Here is a 27,813-nt window from a genome sequence, read left to right as displayed (position 1 = left end):
ATTCTTTCCCATTCTTGCTTGATGTACAACTTCAGTTGTTCAACCGTCCGGTGTCTCCGTTGTCATATTTTGCGCTTCATAATGCACCACACATTTTCAATGGTTGACAGTTCTGGACTGCAGGCAGGCCAGTCTAGTACCTGCACTCAAAAAACTTGGACATACCTTTTAGCATTAATGGTGCCATCACAGATGTGTAAGTTGTCCATGCCATGGACACTAACACACCCCCATACCAGCACAGATGACGGCTTCTGAACTTACGCTGGTAACAATCTGGATGGTCTTTTTCCTATTTTGTCCAGAGGACACGACGTCCATTATTTCCAAAAACAATTAGAAACGTGGACTCATCAGACCACAGCACACTTTTCCACTTTGCATCTATCCATTTCAAATGAGCTCGGACCCAGAGAAGGCGGCGGCATTTCTGGATGTTGCTGATGTATGGCTTTCGTGTTGTGTGGGCCGCTGAAGAGGAGGTACTGCTGGCCCACCACCACCAGATGGCGCCCTGCTTGGAGTGCGGGCTTCAAGCACGAGAGGGCGCCGAAACTAGTGGAGTGACAGCTGTCACATCAACACCAGCTGTCACTCATCTACGTCATCCTCCATAAAAGCCGGACTGCAACTCCACCTCCCCGCCGAGAAATCAGCTACCATTCAGGTAATTTTCTCTGCTGACTTAAAACATTGAGTAATAATCTGAACTTCTTTGCAGCCGTTTTCCTGTGGTGTTTTCCTTATCTGTGGGATTGGCGTTTGGTGTGATCAGCGACGGCTTCGCTTCACACCCCAACCAGATAAGTGATTAGACAGGAGCTGCACACCCAAAAGAACACAGACTGTGGGATTACTGAGTGTGCGAACTCACACTCATCAATACTGTTTCTGTTCTCTGCCAGCAGTACCGGGTCTGACTGCTGAAGACAGTGGCCACCTGGGGCGCAGGGCTTGGCGGCTCCGGTGTTCTTCAGATCCGTTGGTGGTGGAAGCTGTGTGGGATCCGGCTCTTCTCTCGCCAGACGTCTTCTATCTTCAAGCCTGCCCACACGTCCCCTTGTGTATAATTGACATTCCACAATATTGTTATTGTCTGTACTTCGTTGTGCGATTCACAACATTAAATTGTTACTTTTTGGCTTATCCATTGTCCATTCATTAACGCCCCCTGTTGTGGGTCCGTGTCACGACACCTTCCCAACCTTTCGCTTTGCATGGTAGAGTTTTAACTTGCACTTGTAGATGTAGCGACGAACTGTGTTAACCGACCACGGTTTTCTGAAGTGTTCCTGAGCCCATGCGGTAAAATCCTTTACACAATGTCGGTTTTTAATGCAGTGCCGCCTGAGGGATCGAAGGTCACGGGAATTCAATGATGGTTTTCGGCCTTGCCACTTAAGTGTAGAAAGTTCTCCAGATTCTCTGAATCTTCTGATTATAATATGGACTGTAGATGATGGAATTCATAAATTCCTTCAATTGAACGTTGAGAAATATTGTTCTTAAAATGTTGGACTATTTTTTCACGCAGTTGTTCACAAAGTGGTGATCCTCGCCCCATCTTTGCTTGTGAACGGCTGAGCCTTTTGGGGATGCTCCTTTTATACCCAATCATGACAATCACCTTTTTCCAATTAGGTGTTCTTTGAGCATTCCTCAACATTCCCAGTCTTTTGTTGCCCCGTCCCAACTTTTTTGAAATGTGTTACAGGCATCCATTTCAAAATATGCAAATATTTCCACAAAAACAAAAAAAGTCTATCAGTTTGAACATTAAATATTTTGTCTTTGTAGTGTATTCAATTGAATATAGGTTGAAGAGGATTTGCAAATCATTGTATTCTGTTTATATTTACATTTCACACAATGTCCCAACTTCATTGGAATTGGGGTTGTATATGCATACACACACACTGTAATGCCTGGTTCATACAGCAAGATAATTATGCCGATTTTTGACCCAATCTTCCCCTTCTGATAACCTCAAGGAAGCCCAGATTATCGTGATGGCTCTAAAGATAATCTTATCAGATATCTCTGCTGTGTGTGGTGTTTAAGAGCGCTCTTGTCTGCTTGGAAAGAAGCCGGGGCTGCTCAGACCTCAAATCGTGAATATTCAACATGTTGGATTGTCATGGCCCGATATCCCAGCGTGTGGGCTGCGTCCAGAGCACAAACAATCGCACAGTCTGCTGAATGTGATGTGTAGCCAATCAGAAAGCGAGGTGACGGAAGCATGGAGGGGAATTACTCTGAAGGTTTTGTGAGATTTCCGGTCTGACCTCGGAATGTTCGGGAGTGAAATCTGTTCATGTGTGGTGTGTTATCTTTGCCATGTCGCAGCACATCACACATTGTATGACCAAAACTGTTACATCTATGATTTTTTTTTTAATTGCCATGTGTGGGGTCTCTCGGGTATTTAAAACCTACCGACAATTTTAAAATCATGTAAACCAGGCACTACATTGGCTTTGAGAAGCACATGCAAGGATTTCTACTTATAGCTGACTATAAAACTTGTCATTATATCACCAATATACCACACATCATACAACTTGACTAACAGAAACATTTTGTAAAAATCTGCCTTTAAAACGCATGTTTGAGATTACCCAAAGTGTCTGTTATACAGTATTTGTATGATGAGGGAAGTTTAATTTTGGAACTAATGTCCTTACACTAACTTTCAGACAAAGACCCTCACAGAAACCTGAACATGAAGCATTTATTTTCATTCGACTGCCCCCAGTTGCTCTGGGTCATTACAGTATATCTGGTGCACATACATCAGCATTGGGGTTTTTGCACCAGTTGTCCTTCCTGATGCAAGTCCAGTTCTACACAGAGTAATGTGCTCACATCTCCTGGTGTTCTCAAGCGGTCTACCAGCCCAAGGAATCCTTAGACATTTTTGCAATATGAACAACACAGTGTGCAGTTGTCTTTTATTGGTCTCTAAGAGAATTAGGCAGGAGGAAACTGCATGTTGGGGATAAGCAGCAGTCTTTTGATAAGAAATACAATGACCACTTTGGGGGAGAGAGGAAAAAAGATTAGGATTATGTCAGACAATTAAAAGCTAAATTCACAAATATGACTGAACGTTGCTCTTGAAATAATAGGGTTATTTATACTGTTTTGTTCAATAGTGGAACGTGAACATGAGCTTCTAAACTAGAACGTGTCGCTCTCATATAAAATACTGCAGCAATGCAACCCTGTAAAATTGTAGTTTTTTACTGTTGTGGAATAATTATACTGACAAAAACAGATCACTATCAAAACCAACACACACTTACACACTACTATTGTACATTTTGCTACAGTAAAACAAATCCCACACTGAAGTTTGAATTAGATGTCATGAAGATAACTCCAAAACCTACATGATTTTAACAAAACATGGTAGAGGGTTGGAGCATGGGCCAAAGAAGAACACTGTCATGCAGATTTGGATGTTTCATGGGCAGGACGGTGACTTAGTGGTTCGCAATGTTGCCTCACGGCAAGAATGTCGTGGGATTGTTTCCCACATGGGGCCTTTCTGTGTGGAGTTTGCATGTTCTCCCCGTGTCTGCGTGGGGTCCCTCTGGGTGCTCCAGCTTCCTCCCACATCCAAAGACATGCAGGTTTGGTGAACTGGAAACTTTATATTAACCGTAGGTGTGCGAGCAGTTGTGAATGTGTTGATCTGTCTAGGTGTGACCCTGCGATAGATTAGTATCCTGTCCAGGGTGTACACTGCGCCTTGCCCTGTGACTGCTGGCATAGGCTCCAGCCCCCCTGTGACTCTTGACTGGAGTAAGTGGGTATAAAAAATGAATGAATGAATTGCTCTTTCATTGAGAGTGTGAATTTGCCACCATTCTGTCAGTTTCTCAAGAAGCATATCTTGTAAAATGTATTTTTTTTTCCTTCTACAGTTTTATTATTCCCTAAATTGTCCACAGTTGTGGGTGGCTGGCGATGATATGTGCAGGCAAACAGGGTGTACATGTCTTGTGAAGCCACTTATGTAAGGCCTGTCTGAGTGCAGGACTTTACACCAGGGCCCAATTCCAGAAAGCGGTCTAATCTTGTTTAGTGGACTAAACTCACTTAGTCGACTCATCTTTTGACGTTAGCTGTTAAGCGCTTAGTTGGCTAAAGTTGGAGTTACCCGACTAAAGTTTTTAGCCTGGTACAGAGGAGGCTAATCTCATTTTAGTTTACAAAACATCAGTGTCTTACCTCAAAAAAAGGTGGCTATCATGTACCACCACCTGATGGAGGAGGAAGGAAGGAGAGACTTGTGGCGGGAGTGGGTGTTCCAGGACTGGAATAATCCATTGGAGATATTTATGGACGCCAAAATCGGGCGCACTTCTTCTCTGCTGCAGTGGGCTCGGCCATGTTTGTAGCAGATGGACCAACCCGGAAGTAAACAAAACTATCACATATTGGATATGTTTCTTGGCAACGACACTCACGAGGCCGCTATGACTGTGAAAATCGTCTACTAACATAAGATGGCTAATCTCCAAGTTTAGCCATTGATGTGAAACGGAGATTCGACGGATAACGTTGGGTGACTAAGTAAGCTTAGTAGACTAAAAGATTAGACTGCTTAATGAAAGCGGGCCCATGTTTTTGGTGGTCTAAAGCACAAACACTTCCTTGTGATGAATAATATGAATGTGCCAGTTCCGTGCCTGATCACACCTCATTTTTAGTCGAACGTACCCGCATGACAACAAGTAGTTTCCTGACAGAGGACATAAGTGTGGGATGTAAAAATTACATTTGTGTCAGATGGAAATTGCCAATGACTTAAGCACTGTGCTACACCCTACTTTGTGCTTGGTAATAACATAGTGGTGCGGCGGTCATAATAAAACATACAAATTAATTTTCAAGCATAACAATGAGATACTAAGTCAGTATTCCACATTTCATAGTTATGAGTTTTTCACGTTACAGCATACAACTTTGCTTTTCCTCTGCCAAAAACATGCTTTATATAAGCTTTTATTTTTATTATAATTCTGGAACTGATGAGGAACAAAATTATATACTTCAAATGTTTGATGAAAAGTAAGTCGTACATCTGCAGTGTTACTTCTTATTTTAAAAAAAATGCTTGTTGCTGCAGGCCAGACTCAATGTTCTCACAGCATTTAGTTATAACCAGTTGACTACTTTTGGCCTAAACCAACAAATCCATGTGGGTGGAATGTTATCTCCTTGGTGTTAACAGAAACATGATTAGAGATAGATTTTTTTCCCTCTGTGACTTCAACAAACTTTCAGCGTTAGCAGGTTGTTTGTCAAAAATCAATGACCCTCTGCTGGACTGCTTTAGTTTCAACATGGTCAGAATGTGTCATTGACAGTCAACACCATCATGCTCGTGATGTGGGAACACAGGATTAACACTGATTATCTAACAGCAATGCAATGTTTAAAAAACATACAGCATCCAAAGTTCTACTGAATCACAGCAGAAAAACACTATGATCACTGGAGTGTGATGATGAGGAACTTTCAGGATTTGCATGCCACAGGTTAGAAAACCAGGAGTGCTCTTAACATCTACTGTCCAGTAAAGTTGAGAATGTGCCATATGTAGGCCTCAATGTTTTATAAGGTGTTATTTAAGCTTGAAGTGTTGAATTCAACAACTAGAAGGTGGCCAGAGAGCGGATACGGTGCATTCGTAAAGTATTCACAGCACTTCACTTTTACCGCATTTTGTTAGGTGACGGCTTTATTTAAAAATGGAGTAAATTAATTTTTCTTTCAAAATTCTAATCACAACACCTCAAAATGACCACATGAAAAAAAATTAGGCTTTTTTTGGGACATTTTTGGAAACTGATAAAAAACTAAAAAAAAAAAAAAAAAAAAAAAATCACACGTACCTAAGTATTCACACCCTTTGCTCAATACTTTGTTGATGCATCTTTGGTAGCAATTACAGCTTCAAGTCTTCTTGATTTTGATGCCACAAAATGGGTGCACCTATCTTTGGCCAGTTTTGCCAATTCCTCTTTGTAGCACCTCTCAAGCTTCATCAGGTTGAATGGGGAGTGTCGGTGCACAGACATTTCCAGATCTCTCCAGAGATGTTCAATCGGATTTAGGTCTGGGCTCTGGTTGGGCCACTCAAGGACATTCACAGAGTTGTCCTGAAGCCACTCCTTTGATATCTTGGCTGTGTGCTTAAGGTCATTGTCGTGATGAAAGATGAACTGTTGCCCCAATCTGAGGTCAAGAGTGCTCTGGAGCAGGTTTTCATCCAGGATGAACATTGTACTTTGCTGCATTCATCTTTCCCTCAATCCTGACTAGTCTCCCACTTCCTGTCGCTGAAAAACATCCCCACAGCATGATGCTGTGGGGACGTTTTTCAGTCACCATCACGACATGCTTCACTGTAGGGATGGTGACTGGTTTCCTTCAAACATGACACCTGCCATTCATGCCAAAAAGTTCAATCTTTATCTCATCAGACCAAAGAATTTTGGTTCTCATGGTCTGAGATTCCTTCGGGTGCCTTTTAGAAATCTCCAGGTGGGCTGCCATGTGCCTTTTACTAAGAAGGGGCTTCCATCTGGCCACTGTACTATACAGGCCTAATTGGTGGATTGCTGCAGACATGACTGTCCTTCTGGAAGGTTCTCCTCTCTCCACAGAGGAATGCTGGAGCTCTGACAGAGTGACCATTGGGTTCTTGGTCACCTCCCTGACTAAGGCCCTTTTCCTCCAATTGCCCAGTTTGGACGGGCACCCAGCTCTAGGAACAGTTCTGGTGGATCCAAATTTCTTCCAGTTATGGATGATGGAGGCCACTCTGCTCATTGGGACCTCCAAAGCAGCAGAAATGTTTCTGTACCCTTCCCCTGTACCCTTCAAGACAATCCTGTCTCAGAGGTCTACAGACAATTCCTTTGACTTCATGCTTGGTATGTGCTCTGACATGCACTGTTAACTGTGGGACCTTATATGTAGACAGGTGTGTGTCTTTCCAAATCATGTCCAATCAACTGAATTTTCCCCAGGTGGACTCCAGTTAAGCTGTAGAAACATCTCAAAGATGATCAGTGGAAACAAGATGCACCTGAACTCAATTTTTAGCTTCATGGCAAAGGCTGTGAATACTTCATAATGTAATTCACATTACAATAAGGCTTTATACTAACATAGCAAATATGAAGGGAACCCAGTGAGCAGTCACTTAGATCTAATTCTCAATGAACGCACAACCACACACACAAACAATATCCCACCAAACAGGCATCTCACTATGTGGGCAATAATCTAAAAATGTTAAAACCACTCCTTAGTTGTTATTACAAGTCTTGACCATCAGCTGAAGTTCTCCAAGGAGATCACTGTGACATTTTTACAGCCAGATCCGTGTCCTCCTCCTTCAGAACAGTCATCACGGCAGAGCTGACTGTTCCATTGGAAGAAGGGATGGAGGCTGTCTTCGAGAGAAAGAAATTAAAGTATGGTGAACTGCCAGCCACATGCTCATGAGCATGGTGGAGAGCATTCACCTTTCCTGTGGCTTCACTGGATCAACCACCCAACAGTTCCTGAAATCTCTCCAAATTAGCGCTCTCAGAAGGAGGAGAGCTCTACAACATCTGGCAGAGGAGCCAGAGAAAGGCAGCTTCCAGTTCTGGCTCCAAAGGAAGGCTAAGGTGTGGGGAAAAGGGTCATAGGACAGGGTGCAGGGATAGGTAGGAAGATGTCATTACCACTGCTCCACCACCCAGAGATGTTCTGGGATTAAAGAAGTGCAACATCAGTGAAGGGTGGCTCCCGGCTGATGAACCTGCATCCTGCACAATGGCACCGTTAGAGGTTGACAGGCAGAAATGCCCATCAGGTGGAACAACCTGTGCTTACAGCTGCAGTTTGAACAAACCTTTGTTTCTTTTCAATACACTGCATTTTCCAGAGTGTAAATCACACTAGAGTTTAAGTCACACCTTTTTTCTGTATTATCACCACTTTAATTTAGGATTTTGATTGGAATTAAGCATAACAGAAGATGCAAACTGTTCTTTTTTAAAACCTTATTAGCTCAACTAACAATTTGACTCACGATTTACCAAAATTGGAGTGACCTATTTGAGTTATTGGCATTACGTGACCAAAGCAGGGTTCTGAAGTCATCCCGTCTCCATCTGTTGGAGGTCCCCAGATCACACTTGAAACATTCAGGTGACTGGACTTTCACAGTCACTGCCATCAGACTTTGACACAAGCACCTCCCCAATTTACACACCATCACTGATCTGGGTCTTTTTCAAACTAAAGACTTTTCATTTTTAAAATGGCTTTTGACACTTAGTAGTGTTGTGACATCTGATTCTGGTCTTATTTTGGATTACTGAAAAGTACTTTGGTCACTTTTTGGGCTGTGTAACAGGCTATACAAAGAAATGTCAATTGATTGATTGAACTTTCACTTTTGACCCTAGTACAACTTGAAACCATTTTTGCTATTTTTACCCCATAACATTCAGTCAAACAGTAGTGCAGCAGATAACTGAAACAATCATGCAAATGGTGATAAAAGCATCAAATTCGGCAGAAATACTCCTTAGACACTCCTCTTTTGAAAAAACCGACTGGCCACTTTACTTTTCAATCGCTGGTCAGGTAGGGTTCAATTGAAGAATTACACAGAGGTCAAAATTAAAAGATGCTCCAATCATATTGAAAAATATTCTACATTATTTGCCTGATCATAAAGATTCTAAAAAGGAACTATCTGTGACTGAATTCTATGGAGTTACGGGATAAAAACAGCAAAAATGGTGACAAAGGTCAGTGTCATTTTGTACAAGGGTCAAAAGTTAAAGTTGCTCCAATTTTGGTAAAAAGTGATGCAAATTATTGGTTGAGCTAATAGGATTAATAAATGAAATGGTGTTGACAGTGTTGAGTGCTTGGTCTCCAAAGTAAAGGTCAAACAAGGTCTACGTCTATTGGATTCTATGACATGTGACATGTTACCCCATAACGTGATAAGTAAGGATGATACATGGTCCAAACTATTCCTTCCTTTTTAAAACCGTGTTAACTCAACTTTTTTCAAAAGAGGATTGTCTGAGGAGTATTTCTGTCGAATTTGATGCTTTTATCATCATTTGCAGGATTCCCCTCTAAATATTCTCTTATCCGCTGCACTACAGTCCAAACTACCTTTTATGAATCTTTTTGATCAGACAAATAACGTGGCATACTTTTCAATATGACTGGAAGATGTTTAAATTTTGACCCCTGTGTCTTCCTTCACTGACCCCTACCTGGACAGAGCTACCACCCTAGGATGGCCATCATACAGTTTTGTGTAGGCCACTTGGCCATGGTATACTGAGGCTGGATTTTAAGTCACCTTAAATGGGACTGAAGTCCTGCTTGGCTCATGGACTATAAACCCAGTGAAGGAAGGTCTGCACAGAGCATGAAGTCCACTGGCAAAGTGGCCTCAAACTAAGTTGAAGTTCTTTTCCATCAAGGGATCCCAGTACTCTGTAGAAATTTAGTGTATAATGATGCTACACTTCTGAGAGTATAATGATGTGGGGGTGAAGGAAAGACAGAAGGTCTAGCATTATGCTCATTTTTAAAGATGTAGCAACTGAGAACGTGCAATGTTAGATGAAATCAATATTCCATCCAAGGGATCATGTCATCTGGGTTCATTAATGGTTGCACGGAGCACAGCGGACCATCTAATATTACAAATATCACATGCCTGCCACATTTTGTTGCAATGTCACCATCATGTCAAGCAGTTGTGTCTTATAGCAGCAAGTGATGACTATGTTTTTCTCCTAACCAACCCTACGCTGGCCTTGCAACTGCTTTCAACTGAATCCATCCATTATAAAATAATGTAAATATTGTAGGATTCACAGACGAATCCTATGCGAGCGCTTGAATTTTGTAGGTACCAGATTCAGCATAGACATTGATAATATAGTAGATTCAACTGAGGTATTGTGTCTTTCAGTCAGTGCTGCTGGTGAGTGACATCTGTGTGAGGTTTGAGACCACACCTTACTTTACCAAACAGGTTCCACAGCCATAATGTCAACACAATGTCACGTGGTGATGTGATTATGCCTATCTGCTGTCAAGTGGAAACAGCAAGAGCACATACCAAAAAGTTCAACATGACAACTTATTTCAAACACAAGCCAGTCATTTACCCTAAGGGGTAGAGTTGTGTTTTCAATATTCCAGCTCTACGTCACACTGGAAAACACTTGTATCAGCCAGCTCTGTTTACAACAATGTAACATTGAGAGATCCATTGTCTGTGTATGATGTTAGGAGGGGCATTGGCTCTCTTTGGATGTCAGCAAATCTGCTGCACAAATGAAGGGAAAAAAGGGGCAAGTTCAAGAAAAATAGTGAAATATCTTTCTTTGAGAAGTTATTCCTGGAGGTAATAAAGTTGGTTATTATTCACAACTGAATGTTATGTCCCCCTGTGGCAAACAGGGGGCCAGAAAACAATAAAGGCCACACGTTTTTGGCTGGTGGTATAAATTAACCCTGCTTCTCGCTGAGGTTCATAATAGGACTGGAGCCTATCTTCATCTGCAAAGTGTGGGATTCTCTTTGAAGCAATAGATTTATTGCTGAAGAGAGAGCTGAGGAGGGGGGCAAAGCTCTTGATTTACCGATCAATCTACGTTCCGACCCTCACCTATGGTCATGAGATTTGGCTCATGACCAAATGAACGAGATCGCGAGTACAAGCGGCCGAGATGAGTTTCCTCTGCAGGGTTGTTGGGCGCTGCCTTAGAGATATGGTGAGGAGCTCGGTCACTTGGGAGGAGCTCGAAGTCGAGCCGCTGCTCCTCCACGTCGAAAGGAGCCAGCTGAGGTGGCTCAGGCATCTTTTCCGGATGCTGGAGGGACTACTTCTCTTGGCTGGCTTGGGAACGCCTCGGGGTTCCCCTGGAGGAGCTGAGGGAGGTATGTGTGGATCGGGAGGTCTGGGTGGCTTTGCTTGAGCTGCTGCCCTCGCAACCCGACTCCAGATAAAGCGGAAGAAAATAGATGGATGGATTTATTGGTATACATACAGTAGTGTTCAGAATAATAGTAGTGCTATGTAACTAAAAAGATTAATACAGGTTTTGAGTATATTTCTTATTGTTACATGGGAAACAAGGTACCAATAGATTCAGTAGATTCTCACAAATCCAACAAGACTAAGTATTCATGATATGCACACTCTTAAGGCTATGAAATTATGAAATTGGGCTATTAGTAAAAAAAAGTAGAAAAGGGGATGTTCACAATAATAGTAGCATCTGCTGTTGACGCTACAAACTCAAAACTATTATGTTCAAACTGCTTTTTTAGCAATCCTGTGAATCACTAAACTAGTATTTAGTTGTATAACCACGAATCGGTGCACATCCAAAAAATGTTGGATTTCAGTTGGAAAATGTTCTGACAGCCATCTGTGGAAGTCCACACAGTTGGTCCCAATCAGGCGGCAGCCCCGAGTGTGATGCACATGTTGAAAACTCTCCGGGCGCCGTCAAGATAGGGCACCTATCTGACGGCGGTTCATGTGCAATTTGAGGACCATCTGACCGCAATTATATATGCCGATGCCGGCAAAACGGGATCCGAAACTATTTCAGCGCATACGAGGGAACCTCGAGATGGATCTGGCACGGCATGACCTGCACCTGCCACGTACAATAATTTTACAGTTTTCAGCAAGCCATAAACTGACAGCTATGCAACTATGGATCTTCTTTTACAGCAGTTAAAGACATTTGGTACCTAAGAACAACAACTGAAAATGTCATACAGCTATAGCTCAAAAGCAATGACTTAACCAACATGGTATCTTTTTCTGTACCACTCATTTTTACAGTAAAATCAGTATCATGTCCCATTTTAAAACCCTCAATATCTCAAAAACCAATAAAGATAAGGCTGAAATTTTGTATGGTGTTTACTGGGAATAATTATATTATTATGTGAAAGTATGACACAAATCATATAAATTTTACACATTGGCACCTGGATGGTTTAATGATAACTAATCACACTGTCTTTGGCTGAGGGGGTTGAGGCTTGAAACATAGCCAGGACAAATCTCCAGTATGAGAATCCTAATACTACACAAAACAGGGAACACCAAGACTACTCAACCTCATGGAACAGTGACTACCACATGAAGGTGGGAAAAAGAGGGAAAAGATTTAAATTAGGCAGAATGTCAAGTATGGATGCACTGATACCACTTTTTTCCAGACTAAGTGCATGTACGAGTACATACATTTGGATACTCGTCGATACAGAGTACCGATACGAATACTTAATGATACCATTACAGTTTTATGATGACTTTGAAAACAAATTGTATTTTCATCCATTGTTCCTAACTTTTTGACTGTACCTGCTCCTGGACAGGACAGACCCATTGCAGGAGCGGGTGGGACTGTAACACACATGTTGTGGGTGTGAATGGTCAGAATTTCAGCAGGAGCGGGCGCGAGTGGGAAGAAGAATATAGCCCCACGCAGGGCTCTAGCTGACATCACGCTGCCATAAAGTGGTATCGGGTGTCGTAGCATCAGAGACGTTTTATGCTTACAAATATAAGTACAGTGAGGAAAATAAGTATTTCAACACCCTGTGATTTTGCAAGTTCTCCCACTTAGAAATCATGGAGGGGTCTGAAATTTTCATCTTAGGTGCATGTCCACTGTGAGAGACATAATCTAAAAGAAATCCGGAAATCACAATGTATGATTTTTTATAATTTATTTGTATGTTACTGCTGCAAATAAGTATTTGAACACCTACCAACCAGCAAGAATTCTGGCTCACACAGACCTGTTCATTTTTCTTTAAGAAGCCCTCTTATTCTGCACTCTTTACCTGTATTAATTTCACCTGTTTGAACTTGATACCTGTATAAAAGACACCTGTTCACACACTCAATCAATCACACTCCAACCTGTCCACCATAGCCAAGACCAAAGAGCTGTCTAAGGACATCAAGGACAAAACTGTAGACCTGCACAAGGCTGGGATGGACTACAGGACAACAGGCAAGCAGCTTGGTAGAAGACAACAACTGTTATGATTATTTATTAGAAAGTGGAAGAAACACAAGATGACTGTCAATCTCCCTCAGTCTGGGATTCCATGCAAGATCTCACTTTGTGGGGTAAGGATGATTCTGAGAAAGCTCAGAACTACACAGGAGGACCTGGTCAATGACCTGAAGAGAGCTGGGACCACAGTCACAAAGGTTACATTAGTAACACATGATGCTGTCATGGTTTAAAATCCTGCAGGGCAGCAAGGTCCCCCATGCTCAAGCCAGCACATGTCCAGGCCCGTTTGAAGATGAGACCAGAATAGAACATTGAAGATGGGTCGCTGGGTCTTCCAGCATGACAATGACCCCAAACACATAGCCAGGGCAACTAAGGAGGGGCTCCGTAAGAAGCATTTTAAGGTCCTGGAGTGGCCTGGCCAGTCTCCAGACCTGAACTCAATAGAAAATCTTTGGAGGGAACTGAAACTCCAAACCTGAAAGATCTAGAGAAGATCTGTATGAAGGAGTGGACTAAAATCCCTGCTGCAGTGTGTGAAAACCTGGTGAAAAACTACAGGAAATGTTTGACCTCTGTAATTGCAAACAAAGGCTACTGTACCAAATATTAACATTGATTTTCACAGGTGTTCAAATACGTATTTGCAGCAGTAACATACAGCTAAATTATATAAAAAAAAAAATCATACAATGTGATTTCCGGATTTTTTTTTTTTTTTTTTTTTTTTAGATTATGTCTCTCACAGTGGACATGCACCTAAGATGAAATTTCAGACCCCTCCATGATTTCTAAGTGGGAGAACTTGCAAAATCGCAGGGCGTTCAAATACTTATTTTCCTCACTGTAAATGAATATGTTATCGGGCTGATACCGGATACTAGTATCGGGATCTGTGCATCCCTAATGTTAAGAATTTGTTTTACAGACCTGAAACATATGTAATAAAGCTGTAACTTCCAAATAGCAGCTATGGTTATTACTGTGCTCCAATGGGCCCCGCCCACCCCTCACCTGAAGCTATCCGCTCTCAGAGTTATACGAGCTGAAAGGCTTTGTGTCTGTCCACAGCTCCCGTGTGCCGTGTTACACAAAAACCATGTGAGCATGTTCATGTGCTTGTAAAAGAGAGACAGCAAAAGAAAATATCAACGATTTCAAATCGTTATTGTTCTGATGACACTTAAAGCAAACGTGAATAATTATGCTGCGCTATGCCGAAGGAGGCACACACAGCACTTCACTTTATGCACATAAAACAGATCACAGGAAGACAAAGAAAAAGAAATACAAACTTTCAGCATTTCTCATGAAACCTAAAATGTGCCAAAATGTGAAAATGACTTCATTATAAATGACAGGCAGTAATGATTAGTAAAAAGCAGAGGGGGGTGAAGTCACTGTCAAGTCTTTTTCAAGTCATCAATCTGCAAGTCCCAAGTCAAGTCTCAAGCCAGCTTGCAAACAACTGGTGGTCATTATGACTTGAGAGTGACTTCATCCCGCCTCTGGTTAAAAAAGTACTTTGTGATCAGCAGCAGAAAGGGAAGAACTGCAGACATTTCATCTTTCTTCAACAAACAAATATAAAGTAAACTGTTAGCTCCTTAAATATGCCATGTATTTATAAAGACAGATTTCCCCGCCTGGTCAAGGAGCGAGGAAATCAGTCATTTCACGGCTTTTTGTAGAGAAGGCTGCAGCTGTAATGCCTTTGAAAGTGGAATTCAGAGTGCAGCACATACGCATATTTTTTTCCTCATCAAAAAAGCACAGAAATCATGGGCTTTGCCACTAGCACTATTAGGATTTTTTATTTAGTTACTATTGTGTTCACCACAGTGGTGATTCACGAGCAAAGTAGGCTCACCATCATCATGTCTGTACCATGTATTCATCTGCCATATGCGACATGGCGAGGGCTTGGATCACTAAGTAGATCATCCCTGTACCGACACAGGAACGGATCGGGCCCGTCTCCAATAAAAATTGAAGAAAACCATTTGCTAAGTTTCCGGAAGCAACATGACCTAAAGTCTGCATTCCACGCCTGTGTATTTATCAGTATAGTTATTGATTTCATAGTGGAGTGCTGTGTGGGTGTCTGAAATCACAAACCGACATGATGGCGTTTCAACATTTGGAGCAGAAGTGAAACTGATTCTGTTCTCCAGCCTGTGACCCGGTTCGACAGAATGACCCAGGAGTCAGCACCGAGTCCAAGAGTGATCCTGCAGGCATCCTGCAGCAGCACTCAAACGCTGTGTGTCAATCACCCTCGTGTGATGGCGGCGCTCCAGGCCGGACAGGAAGGAACCACAGCTCAATACGAAACTTCCTGACACCACACAGATTCACAATAAGCAGTGACGGCCTTGAGCCGAGCCCCCGAGGGTGTGATGGGTGTGAACGGGGCCAAAGCCTGCTGTGCTGATATGGGCTGGAAAATACATATCGCCGTGCCGGAACAGCAATTGGAATGAAACAGTACTTACATCTACTGCAGTGCCAAGTACCAGCACTTCAAAATAAATCAATCATACGAAGAATAAAATAACATAAAAAAAAAAAAAAAAAATCACATTTTTGAGACAACACAGACAAAAGTAAGGGTTTATGTTTATTCTTATCTGCACTCTTATTATGGTGCAGTGATGGAAGATTTCTGGGAATTTCCGGATATTAAAGTCTCACATTTTCACGTCCTGATCCGAGATCCAAAAGGACCAAAACACTGACCCACATTTTTTTAATCATCATTTATAAGGAAAAGCTAACACCTGGTAAGACTTTGATCTTATTATGTCGTGTTTTTGAAGGAATTCTTTGTAAGTTTATGTTATTCAACTTATTTCACACAAATCAAACTCTGTCTTTGGGATGAATTTACTTCAAACTGTCTCCATGCAAACGTGATATGTTAGCCTACTAAATCTGCATGTTATGGTTTCTTCTGTTAACGGGTGTGAAATATTCATGTGGAGGAAAATATGATAAATATTTAACCTGCTCGTAGAAGTCAGATATTGATGTGAAAAACGTTTGTGGGTCATTTTGCACAACACTTAAATTGTGAGTATCCCAGAAATGCTGTCATCAGCACTGGATGGAAAAATCTGTGTTATTGTGTTTCCCATTTATAGAAGTGAATAAGAATCTAATTTAATCCCAAATCAGTGTTCTTGAGAACTAAAAGTTATACTGTTGACTTAATGAACAGTAGATGCAGGTTTACATGTATCAAATTTTATTTTAAGACACGATCAGTTGTTATAAAAGCACAAATTGCTGAATTCAAATGTGTAGATTAATGTAGAGAAAGAACAGTAACAGTCCAATGTGAATATGTTCCAATCCATGTGACAGACTGTATTATAGTTTTGTCAGTTTGAAAATATGGGAAAAGTCTTTTCACACAACTTGTATCGTGATGATACAAGTTGTGTGAAAAGACTCTTCTCTCGGGTGGAAAAACTGACTTGACCAACAAAAAAATTACATTTTTTTGGAGATTTTTGTGTGGCAGGTAAACAGACCTGAAAATGCACCAGAATTTATCTGACAGGATCTGAGATTTCAAAATGCCAAAGAATGGATTCTGTTGAGATAAGTGAATCTAAGTTCAACACTTTCATCACATTCACACACATTGCTGATGGCTGAATCCAGGAAGTCATTCAAAGCTGGGATGTTAGACTTGATCCGGGACAGTCATAAACCCATTCAGACTCCTCATTCAGCTTCTGCAGTACTGTCACCAGGACATCCCCTACTCCAAAAAAATCAGGGCATCATCAGTTAAGGTTAGTAAACCTCTCTTCACTGACAAAAGGTCACCAGAATGTATGTCCTTTACCCAGCACCCAGTCCATGGCAGCAGTGAACAAAGCAGATACCAGAACCTATCCCTGATGGACTCCAGAATTCATTGAGATGAAGATAGTCTCACACTCACAGTGACAGAGTGTAGGCTAATAATGATATTATCCAGCAATTTACATGGAATCACACAAACTGCAAAGATGCTCCACAAACCAACCTGATTAAAACCATGTCTACCTTCTGTCTACAAACTCGGGTTTCTTCGCTCCCTGTACCACCCAAAAATTCTCATCAAACCATGATTTGATAATCTGGGTCAGATGTCAATCTATGACAACAGAATTAAAATGACAGCAAAATCTGACCATACTTAATCTTATCCTATCATTAAAAATTTGCTCCAATATGAATTCCGTTAGTGTAGAATTGCCAGATTATCCGGTATGGGTCAGAGGAGTTTGAGCCATACCGGATAATCTGGCAATTCTACAACAATGGAAGTACAATGACAGCAAAATCTGATCATATTTAATCCTACCATTCAAAATTTGCCCTGATATGATTTCCGTTGGCGTAGAATTGCCAGATTATCTGGTATGGATCAGAGGAGTTTGAGCCATACCAAATAACCTGGCAATTCTATGACAACAGATTTACAATGACAGCAAAATATGACCATGGTAATCCTACCATTAAAAATTTGCTCCAATATGAATTCCATTAACGTAGAATTGCCACATTATCCGGTACGGGTCAGAGGAGTTTGAGCCATAATGGATAATCTGGCAATTCTATGATAACGGAATTAAAATGACAGCAAAATCTGACCATATTTAATCTTATCCTATCATTAAGAATTTGCTCCGATATGAATTCCGTTAGCGTAGAATTGCCAGATTATCCAGTATGGGTCAGAGGAGTTTGAGCCATACCGGATAATCTGGCATTTCTACAACAACGGAATTACATTGACAGCAAAATCTGATCATATTTAATCCTACCATTAAAAATTTGCTCTGATATGATTTCCATTGGCATAGAACTGACAGATTATCTGGTATGGGTCAGAGGACTTTGAGCCATACCGGATAATCTGGCAATTCTACGCCAACAGAATTACAATGACAACATAATCAGACCATGGTAATCCTACCATTAAAAATTTGCTCTGATTGGAATTCCATCAGAGTCACTTCTCAGGTGGCTCCCTATTGGGACAACTAGAAGTAATAATCAACTACAATGAGCTAGTACCTGGAGTGACCAGATGTCCCACTTTGTGTCCCAAATTGAGATGGTTTCTGGCATTGTTATCGACAGTCAGGCTTCAGTTCTGAAATGCGCCTGCCTGTCAAAAACAACGCCAGAAACCGTCTCAATTTGAGGCACAAAGTGTGACATCTGGTCACCCTACCAGTACCCAACTAGTTGACGATTCTCCTACTAGTTGACTAGTTGGTTAAATTAATTAGCATGATTTTCCAACAAAGTAGATATTTTTGAGAATGATTTACAAACAGTTTTTAGGTGACATATGTTGTTTTACTGAGACAAGTTAATGTCTACATTTCTATTGTGGGACTGATTTGAATAAGACTGATTTACAAATCCATCTGATTTGACAATGATAACCTTTGTTTCCAAGAATCACTGTTTCCACAGACAGAGCACATCTGGACCCAGATACAGTGGATGAACCTCTGTTCCTGCACAGTTCCCAAAAAGACAGGAGCACCCAGATCGAACAGGAACCAACACAGTGAACTCAGCTGCACTCTCCGGCGGCCAGCGTTGCCTTCACTAACAGGCATCTTGGGTCCTGGACGCGGTGAAGCCTGGCACCAGCACATCCTCCCAGATTTGACTTGTTTCAAAGTACCACAAACATGGTCTCCATGTAGATTGTTGGGTTAATACAATGTTCTCTTATTGCATTTGCAGCTTTGTTCTTTAAATTAAGTCAGTTTGAGAGTTTTACTCCTTAAATTTGAACTTTATTTATCAGAATTACTCAACGACTAGCAACAACCCGATGAGTTAACTACTGATTTTCATTAGCTGTCCTGACCTGAGAAGAAACACATGCTGTAAACATAATCCCTGCTTATAAGGACACAGACACATGGACAGTAACTAGGGGACAGATATAGACAGTAATGAGAAAAATGGAGACAAAAAAAAAAAAAAAAAAAAAAGAGTAGCATGGAGACAGACATATGGAAAGTAGAGGTGACAGACTCAGGGTTAGACAGACAGACAGATGGATGGTAGTCAGGAGACAATCAAATGGAGATTAGTGAGATTCATGAGACAGACATACAGACTGTAATGACAAGACAGACACAAGGACAGCAGTGACGCAGACACATGGGTATTGATGAGGGGACAGACACACAGACCTCAGTGAGACACAAACAGACTGTAATGAGGAGACAGATAGATGGACAGTAGGGAGAAGACACACAAGGACAATAAGGAGACAAGCACCAGGCCAATAGGGAGGAGACAGACACATGGACACTGTGAGACAGACACATAATGCAGTGAAGACACACTGATGGACAACAGTGGGGGACAGACATAAGGACAACAGTGAGACAGACACATGGGCCATAGGTAGGAGACAACCAAACAGAAATTAGTGATGCAGAAACAGATTCTTGTGATGAGACAGACACAAGACGGCAGTGAGACAAGCACATGGACATTGATGAGGGGACAGGCCTATGTACCACAGTGAGACAGAAAGACTGTAGTGACACATCCATGGCACTCGTAAGACAGGCACATAGACTGTGGAGAGGAGAGACAAATGGGCATTAATAAGATAGACATATGGATAGTGGGACAGAGACATATGGACACATGGATCATAGCGAGATAGAAAGACAGTAATGATGACAGACACAGATGGAGTAAGAAGACAGGCATATGGACAATAGGTTGGAGACAGACATATGGCCATTAGTGAGACATACAGAGACCTTAGTGAGGAGACAGCAGGGACAGACACATGGACAATGAAGAGGCAAAAGGAGGCAGACACATGGACATAAATGAGACAGACATACAGACAATAAGGAGACAGACACATGGACAGGAAGACAGATGGACACTAGTGAGACACACAGACCCTAATGAGAAGACAGAGAGACAGCAGTGACAGACACATATACTCAGTGAAGAGGCAAATGGAGACAGATGGACACTAGTGAGACACACAGACCCTAATGAGAAGACAGAGAGACAGCAGTGACAGACACATATACTCAGTGAAGAGGTAAATGGAGACAGATGGACACTAGTGAGACAGACAGATAGATCCTAATGAGAAGACAGAGAGACAGCAGTGACAGACACATGGACAGTGAAGAGGCAAATGGAGACAGATGGACACTAGAGAGACAGAGTAATGAGCAGACATACGCACGGAGACAGACAGGTGGACAGTGGTGCAGTAAACGAGGCTGGACTCGGGGTAGAACCGGTCAAACCAGACAGAGACGCGGTCCTCCGCGTGTCGCGCACACGGCCACGCGTGAGGGCGTGACGTCACGCGTCGTGCGGCCGGCGTCCACTCACTTTATGCAGGGCTTCTGGGGGCAGCTGAGACGCCTTGAACAGCTCTGCCACTTTGCTGGAGGACAGCTGTCCTGTAGTGCCGCACACGCACAGACTGCGCAGTCCCGAGAACTGTCTCTGCTCGTGCTCGCTCAGGGACATCAAAGTGCCCGCAGACGCCGCTCCGCTTTCCGGATCCATTCCCGGTCCGAAGCATGGAGTCTCCCAGGAAAGACGCTACAAGCAACTAATCAACATGTCCATGTCCTACCGCGTCCGTGCGCGCACACAGACAGACAGACACGGAGGACGAGCCCAGCTCATCCGCCGCTGACAGCCCTGCGCCACCAGGGGGCAGCAGAGAGCAGGAGCCGAGAGGAGGAGCTTCAACAACAGGATGAGTCTCATTTATATCCAAATACTTTAGTTTTCTGAGATATTTGCATGGGACATAAAATAGAAAACATGTCAGATATTGAAATTTAAAATGACAAAATATAACAAAAAGAAATAATTAAAAAATTTCCTTTTTGCATACCTGTTCGTTAGTTTGACAAAACAGTTTAAACTATGGAAAGATGTAATGGACTTTTTTTATGCTTTTCTGTGACATTTTATACACTAACCAGTAAATCATAACAAGTGACTTACGGATTACAAATAAAAAAATATTATTATTTGCATTTTTTTAAATTTGTCATAAGGAATGGATGGAAGGACATAAAGTTCAATCTGAAACACTGTAACTTTCACAGTACATAAGACATGAAGTATCAGCCTGAGACACGAGAGTCTTAACTTCTATGATTGGCTAAAGAAAATTTATGATGTAATATGAGTGACAAATATAAAACTTATTTGAATGATTTTTTAAGAAATATGTAAATTGCATTTGCAGTCATACTCACCAGTATGGTGGCTAAGTAGTGCACATAATAGCTTTCAAAACAGAAGGTTCCTGGTTCAAGACCACCCATGCCTAGTCTCCACTTAATGTGGAGTTGCATCAGGAAGGGCTTCGAGCATGAAAGCTGTGCCAGATTAACATATAACAGAGCTGCTATGGTGACGCTGGTCATCATAACTAGTGCATAGTATACACTGACTAATACCGCCCGGGGCAAATGTTGATAAGTTTATATCTAAGGCCACTGGATCATACTTTGTATGTAGTTTTTTTTATATTACAGTAGTTTTATAGCTTTATTGGCAGTTTTCCATAAAAAGCTTGCACAAAGCTCAGTGATTTTGACCTTTTAACTCCAAATCAGTTGACTTCTTGGGGTCTCCAGGCCTAACACACATACCACGTTTGGTGATTGACAATGAGGTAATTATGAAAGAACTTATTGCTTTCACAATATTTTTACAAAGTACCCTCAAGTGACCTTGAAACAAGGTCACTCCAAACACACACACACACACACACACACACACACACACACACACACACACACACACACACACACACACACACACACACACACACACACACACACACACACACACACATTCTGCAGAAGGCAGTTCAGTGATTTTGACCTTTGACCTCCAAAATTAATAGACGTCTAGGGGTCAACATGCTTAACACATATACCAAGTTCAGTGACAAGGAATTAGGAAAGAAGTTATTGTTCTCACAATAGTTTTCAAAGTATGTTCCAGTGACCTTGACTGCTGACCTTTGGACCCCAAAGCCAATAGCCTTCTTGCGGTCAATATGCCTAACACACATAAGTTTTGAGATAATCTAATAGTTTCAAAAGAAGCTATTGTGCTCTCAAGATTTTTACAAAGTATGACCTTTGGGCCCCAAAATGAATACATTTCTTGGGGTCAATATGTGTAATGCATATACTATATCTGGTGACAATCGGGCAAGTAAAACTGAAATAATCTCTCTCACAAATGAAATGTCTCATGAGTCATGACCGACTGATTTTTTACCAGAGACCATCAAAGTCAGGGTGATGAAGAAGACACGTTAACACAAAGAAATGAGATAAAACACAACAGGAGCTACATGCACTCATATGAGCACCAAACAAGCAAAAATGCCATAAACAAAAATAACTCAATCAGAAATGAATAGATTACAGGCAAGTTAGTGGAACAGATAACATCAATTTTATAGGAAAATCATGCAAATGTGTGTACAAGTACCAAATTTGGCATGATAATTCCCAAGAGAGTACTTACCAAATATGGCCAAAGGACCAATTGAAAATCCAATATGGCGGCCATTTTCCAAGGTAGCCACCAAAATGACCTCACAAAAAATTACTTTTTGCATTGAAAGGCTTCAATCACAATGATTCTGATTTATAGCATCAGTGAAATCTAAGATGGTGCCGAATTTCACAATACCCACCAAATCAACCCTAAAATCTTTTTTTTTTCTCACTAAAATGTCATTATGTATTTGATTGGTGTCACCTTGGTGTCAAACTGTAGGTTTTGAGGCATGCTGGATTGTTTCAACAATATGACACTCTTAGTGGCATACAGTGCATCCAGAAAGTATTCACAATGCTTCACTTTTTCCACATTTTGCTATGTTACAGCCTTATTCCAAAATGAATTAAATTATTTTTTTCCCTCAAAATTCTACTCACAACACCCCATAATGACAACATGAAAAAAGTTATTTTGAAATTTTTGCAAATTTATAATAATAATAATAATAATAATAATACTAATAATAATAATAATAAACACAGAGAGTTCAATCTTTATGTCGTCAGACCAGAGAATTTTGTTTCTCGGTTAATCAGTGAAATCACGTGGTGGAGTGGGTAGTTGCAAAGAAAGTCTGCACCCTCTCAGCCCTTTCTGGAATGAGTTTTAGACCTCTGCTGTAGATAGATAGATTGATCACAGAAGCTATGCAGATTAGATCCTGGTTACTACTTGGATGGAAGACCTCTTGGGAAAACCAAGTACTGTGTGTTTCTCCAGGTAAAACAGGAGTTGCATCAGGTGTAAATCCCAATGCAGATCTACAACCCCTGGCAAAAATTATGGAATCACCGGCCTCAGAGGATGTTCATTCAGTTGTTTAATTTTGTAGTAAAAAAGCAGATCACAGACATGACACAAAACTAAAGTCATTTCAAATGGCAACTTTCTGGCTTTAAGAAACACTATAAGAAATCAAGAAAAAAAGATTGTGGCAGTCAGTAACGGTTACTTTTTTAGACCAAGCAGAGGAAAAAAATATGGAATCACTCAATTCTGAGGAATAAATTCTGGAATCACCCTGTAAATTTTCATCCCCAAAACTAACACCTGCATCAAATCACATCTGCTCGTTGATATTGACCCTATGCCATGACATTGACCCCAGCCAGAAGAGAAAGAGCAAATTATCCTTAGTTGTGTGTCTGCAGAATAGACAGCGCTCTCAATGTGTGTAAGCTGCCACCAAAAGCTAGAGCACGTGATTACCAATTAACTGCACAACAACCCATATTCTTACACATATTTGCAATAAAATGCTCACAAAGGAGCCATTTGGTCATGCTGAAGTTGGCATTGTACGTCTAAAAAAAAAAAAGGATCATTTTCAAGATGAACTGGGAGGTGATGGTCTAGTGGTTAAGGTGTTGGATTCAAATTCCCACCTGACTGGATAATCACTAAGGGCCTTTGGGCAAGGCCTTTAATCCCCTATTGCGCCCGGTGTGTAGTGAGCACCTTGTATGGCAGCATCCTGACATCGAGGTGAATGTGAGGCATAATTGTAAAGCGTTTGAGCGTCTGATGCAGATGGAAAAGCGCTATATAAATGCAGTTCATTTACCATTTAACCGCTCCTATCCCAGCTGAAGCAATAAATGAAAAATAAAATAATCAAAAAGTATAAGTATTTGATAGTTTTTAGCACAATTGTACAGCACTTTGAAATGACTGAACAAAAGCACTCAATCAGTGCTGTAGTTTATTTATAATAATAATAATAATAATAATAATAATACATTTTCTAAACCCACTTACTCCAATTAAGGGTTAATAATAATAATAACAATAATAGTTATTATTATTTCTAAACAAATGCCAAAAACTTGGAAACTACTCTTCACCCAAGCAAAGACGTACCTCTACCAGCTGTAATAATGTAAAACACTTAAATGACATTCATTGCAAAGAAAACAAACAAACAAACAATATGCACAATGATCTCGTATCTGCACAAACGTTTCAACAGGTATCCTGTGAAACTCCACCAATCCATGAATAAATTGGTTTTAAATTAATAGCAAGTCAGGTTTTGTGTATTATTTTTCTTTGTTTTATTCACTAACTTTGCACGTTTTATTAAATATTCTGATTCTAGAAAGTTGGTTCGTTAACATTCCTGTTGAAATATATTGTGAAATATGTACTTGAAATTCAGGGGTGACATTCATTTTGTCCAGTGCCTGTGCTGCCACCATGCGTTCAGCAAGGGTTCTGCAGTCAGTGACGTTATTCAACACCAACAATTTGTTAAATAAATGAATAAGTAAATTCTTCCATAGTTGCCATGACCTCTGTGTGCCACTTCAAACACTGTTTACCACCAAATACAGTGCATATTCACAGCGCTTCACTTTTCCCACATTTTGTTATGATACAGCCTTTTTCCAAAATGGATGAAATTCATTTTCCCCCTCAAAATTCTACTCACAACGACTTCTAATCACAACATGAAAAAAGGTTTTGAAATTTTTTGCAAATTTATTAAAAATAAACTAAGAAATCACATGTATGGAATTATTCAAACCCTTTGCGCAATAATTTGTTGATGCACCTTTGGCAGGTCTTCTTGAATATGATACCACATGCTTGGTGCATTATCTTTGGGCAGTTTTCCTCTTTGCAGCACCTCTCAGGTGTTGGTGCACAGCCATTTTCAGATCTCTCCAGAGATGTTCAGTCTGATTCAGGTCTGGGTTCTGGCTGGGTCACTCAAGGACATTCACAGAGTTGTCCTGAAGCCACTCCTTTGATATCTTGGCTGTGTGCTCAGGGTCATTTGTCCTGCTTAATGATGAACTGTCAGCCCAGTCTGACATCAAGAGCACTCTGGAGCAGCTTTTCATCCAGGATGTCTCTGTACATTGCTGTATTCATCTTTCCCTCAATCGTGACTAGTCTCTCAGTTCCTTCCACTGAAAAACATTCCCAAAGCATGATGCTGCCACCACCATGCTTCACTGTAGTAATGGTGCCTGGTTTCCTCCAAACATGATGCCTGGCATTCACACCAAAGAGTTCAATCTTTGGCTCATGAGATCAGAGAATTTTGGATCTCATGGCCTGAGAGTCCTTCAGGTGCTTTTTGACAAACTCCAGGTGGGCTGTCATGTGCCTTTTACAAAGGAGTGGCTTCCGTGTGGCGATTCTACCATAAAGGCCTGATTGATGGATTGCTGCAGAGATGGTTGTCCTTCTGGTAAGTTCTCCTCTTTCCACAGAGGAATGCTGGAGCTCTGGCAGAGTGACCATCAGGTTCTTGGTCACCTCTCTGACTAAGGCCCTTCTTCCTCGATCTCTCAGTTTAGATGGACGTCCAGCTCTAGCAAGAGTCCTGGTGGATCCAAACTTCTTCTATTTATGGATGATGGAGGCCACTGTGCTCATTGGGACCTTCAAAGCAGCAGAAATATTTATGTACCCTTCCTCAGATTTGTGCCTTGAGACAATCCTGTCTCAGAGGTCTACAGACAATTCCTTTGACTTCATGCTTGGTTTGTGTTCTGACATGTACTGTCAACTGTGGGACCTGAATCACCCCAGGTGGACTCCAATTAAACTGTAGAAACATCTCAAGGATGATCAGTGGAAACAGGATGCACCTGAGCTCAATTTTGAGCTTCATGGCAAAAGCTGTGAATACTGAAGTCCATGTGATTTGTTAGTTTTTTTTTATTTTTAATACATTTGCAAAAAGAAAAAAAAAAAGAAGAAAAAACCAACCTTTTTTCATGTTGTCATTATGGGGTATTGTGTGTAGAATTTTGAGGGGAAAATGAATTTAATCCATTTTGGAATGAGGCTGTAACATAACAAAATGTGGAAAAAGTGAAGTGCTGTGAATACTTTTTAAATGCACTATACAAACAAACTGTAGAAAGATCAGCAGCATATTGTTAGAACGTAACTACAGAGCTGTCGTGATTTACAATGACCATCCTGTAAATGTGATGTGTTTGTGTGCCATTTCCAGTGTTATCTGTTTAATGGGAACAATTATGACATTTTACAGGAGCAAAAGGTCGTTTATGGAGGGGGCAGTCCACAGTGTACATTGTGAATTTTACAGCTGAGTGCAACAAGGAAGACAGATGAGCAGGCAGGGAAACACACTTCAACACGAGCCAACAATTAATGTCTTATTCTGGCATCTTTAATTGTGAAGTGGTTGAAAAATTAACCAAAACCCAAGCATGGCTGTCAGGCCAGAGCGGATGATTAACTATACCTCAGAATTTTCAAGTTTCTGCATTGTTTTCAGCATTTCAAAGTGAATTTGTGCTGCTGAGGGACACAAAGCTGAGGACTGTGCAGAACACAATTTTTAATATTTACTAATTTTTCCACCACAATTCCAGCTGTTTATTTGTGGAACTTATTGTACCGAAAAATAAACCTGGACATTCTGACGTCATTATTGGAGGATGATCAACCACTCATTTTACTTTCTGTGTCGTGAAGTTGCATCAGAGCTGATATTCATATTTCAGAGAAACATGTTGCATGTGGTGGCCAAGTGGTTAATGTGCTTGGTTTCAGTGCAGAAGGTTCCGGGTTCAAATCCCACCCCTGCCACATTTCTCCATGTAATGTGGAGTTGTGTCAGGAAGGGCATCCGGTGTAAAACCTGTGCCAATTCAACATGTAGATCCACCTTGGATTTGCTGTGGCGACCCCAAGTGCAAACAAGGGAGCAGCCGAAGGGACTTACTTACTATGTTGCATGTACAGCACAGTAAGTACACCGCATAATCAGCCAGTGGCAGCATATTGTGTACACACACAAATGTACTCAAAACAGATATCTCAAAGTTGCGACCCGAGGGCCAGATATGGCCTGAGACCCATTAAGTTTTTTTTTTTTTAACAAAGCTAGTATCCACTACCAGGTGTCCTAACGACAGATATTCAAGCTTGAAGCTAAAACAACACTGACTACGTTTACATGCCGTTAATATTCTGGTTTCTGAATCATTAGGAATAACCCGTTTACATGGTTAAGGGCCCTGTGCCACTGGCGTTTAGGAGGATTTGCGCATGAAATGAGGAGACAAAAGCTGAGCGTCCGCAACAAAGGTGGCCG

The 27,813-nt window shown here is 41.2% G+C and overlaps 1 protein-coding gene across 3 annotated transcripts in view; it reads right to left on the bottom strand.

Annotated features, from left to right (window-relative positions):
* Positions 1 to 20,813, bottom strand: part of reps2 (RALBP1 associated Eps domain containing 2) — a 102,227-nt gene extending 81,414 nt beyond the window's left edge. For all 3 annotated transcript variants that reach the window (XM_034180562.1, XM_034180564.1, XM_034180563.1), the window contains exon 1: positions 20,514 to 20,813. In XM_034180562.1, coding sequence (XP_034036453.1) covers positions 20,514 to 20,693 — 180 coding nt within the window. In that variant the 5' untranslated portion in view covers positions 20,694 to 20,813. The remainder of the gene's footprint in view (positions 1 to 20,513) is intronic.
* Positions 20,814 to 27,813: the final 7,000 nt, after the last annotated feature.

Source organism: Thalassophryne amazonica, chromosome 10 (genome assembly GCF_902500255.1).
Source record: "Thalassophryne amazonica chromosome 10, fThaAma1.1, whole genome shotgun sequence".
NCBI lineage: Eukaryota > Metazoa > Chordata > Actinopteri > Batrachoidiformes > Batrachoididae > Thalassophryne > Thalassophryne amazonica.
Note: the sequence above shows the minus strand (reverse complement) of the source record. Positions and strands in the feature narration are given on the sequence as shown.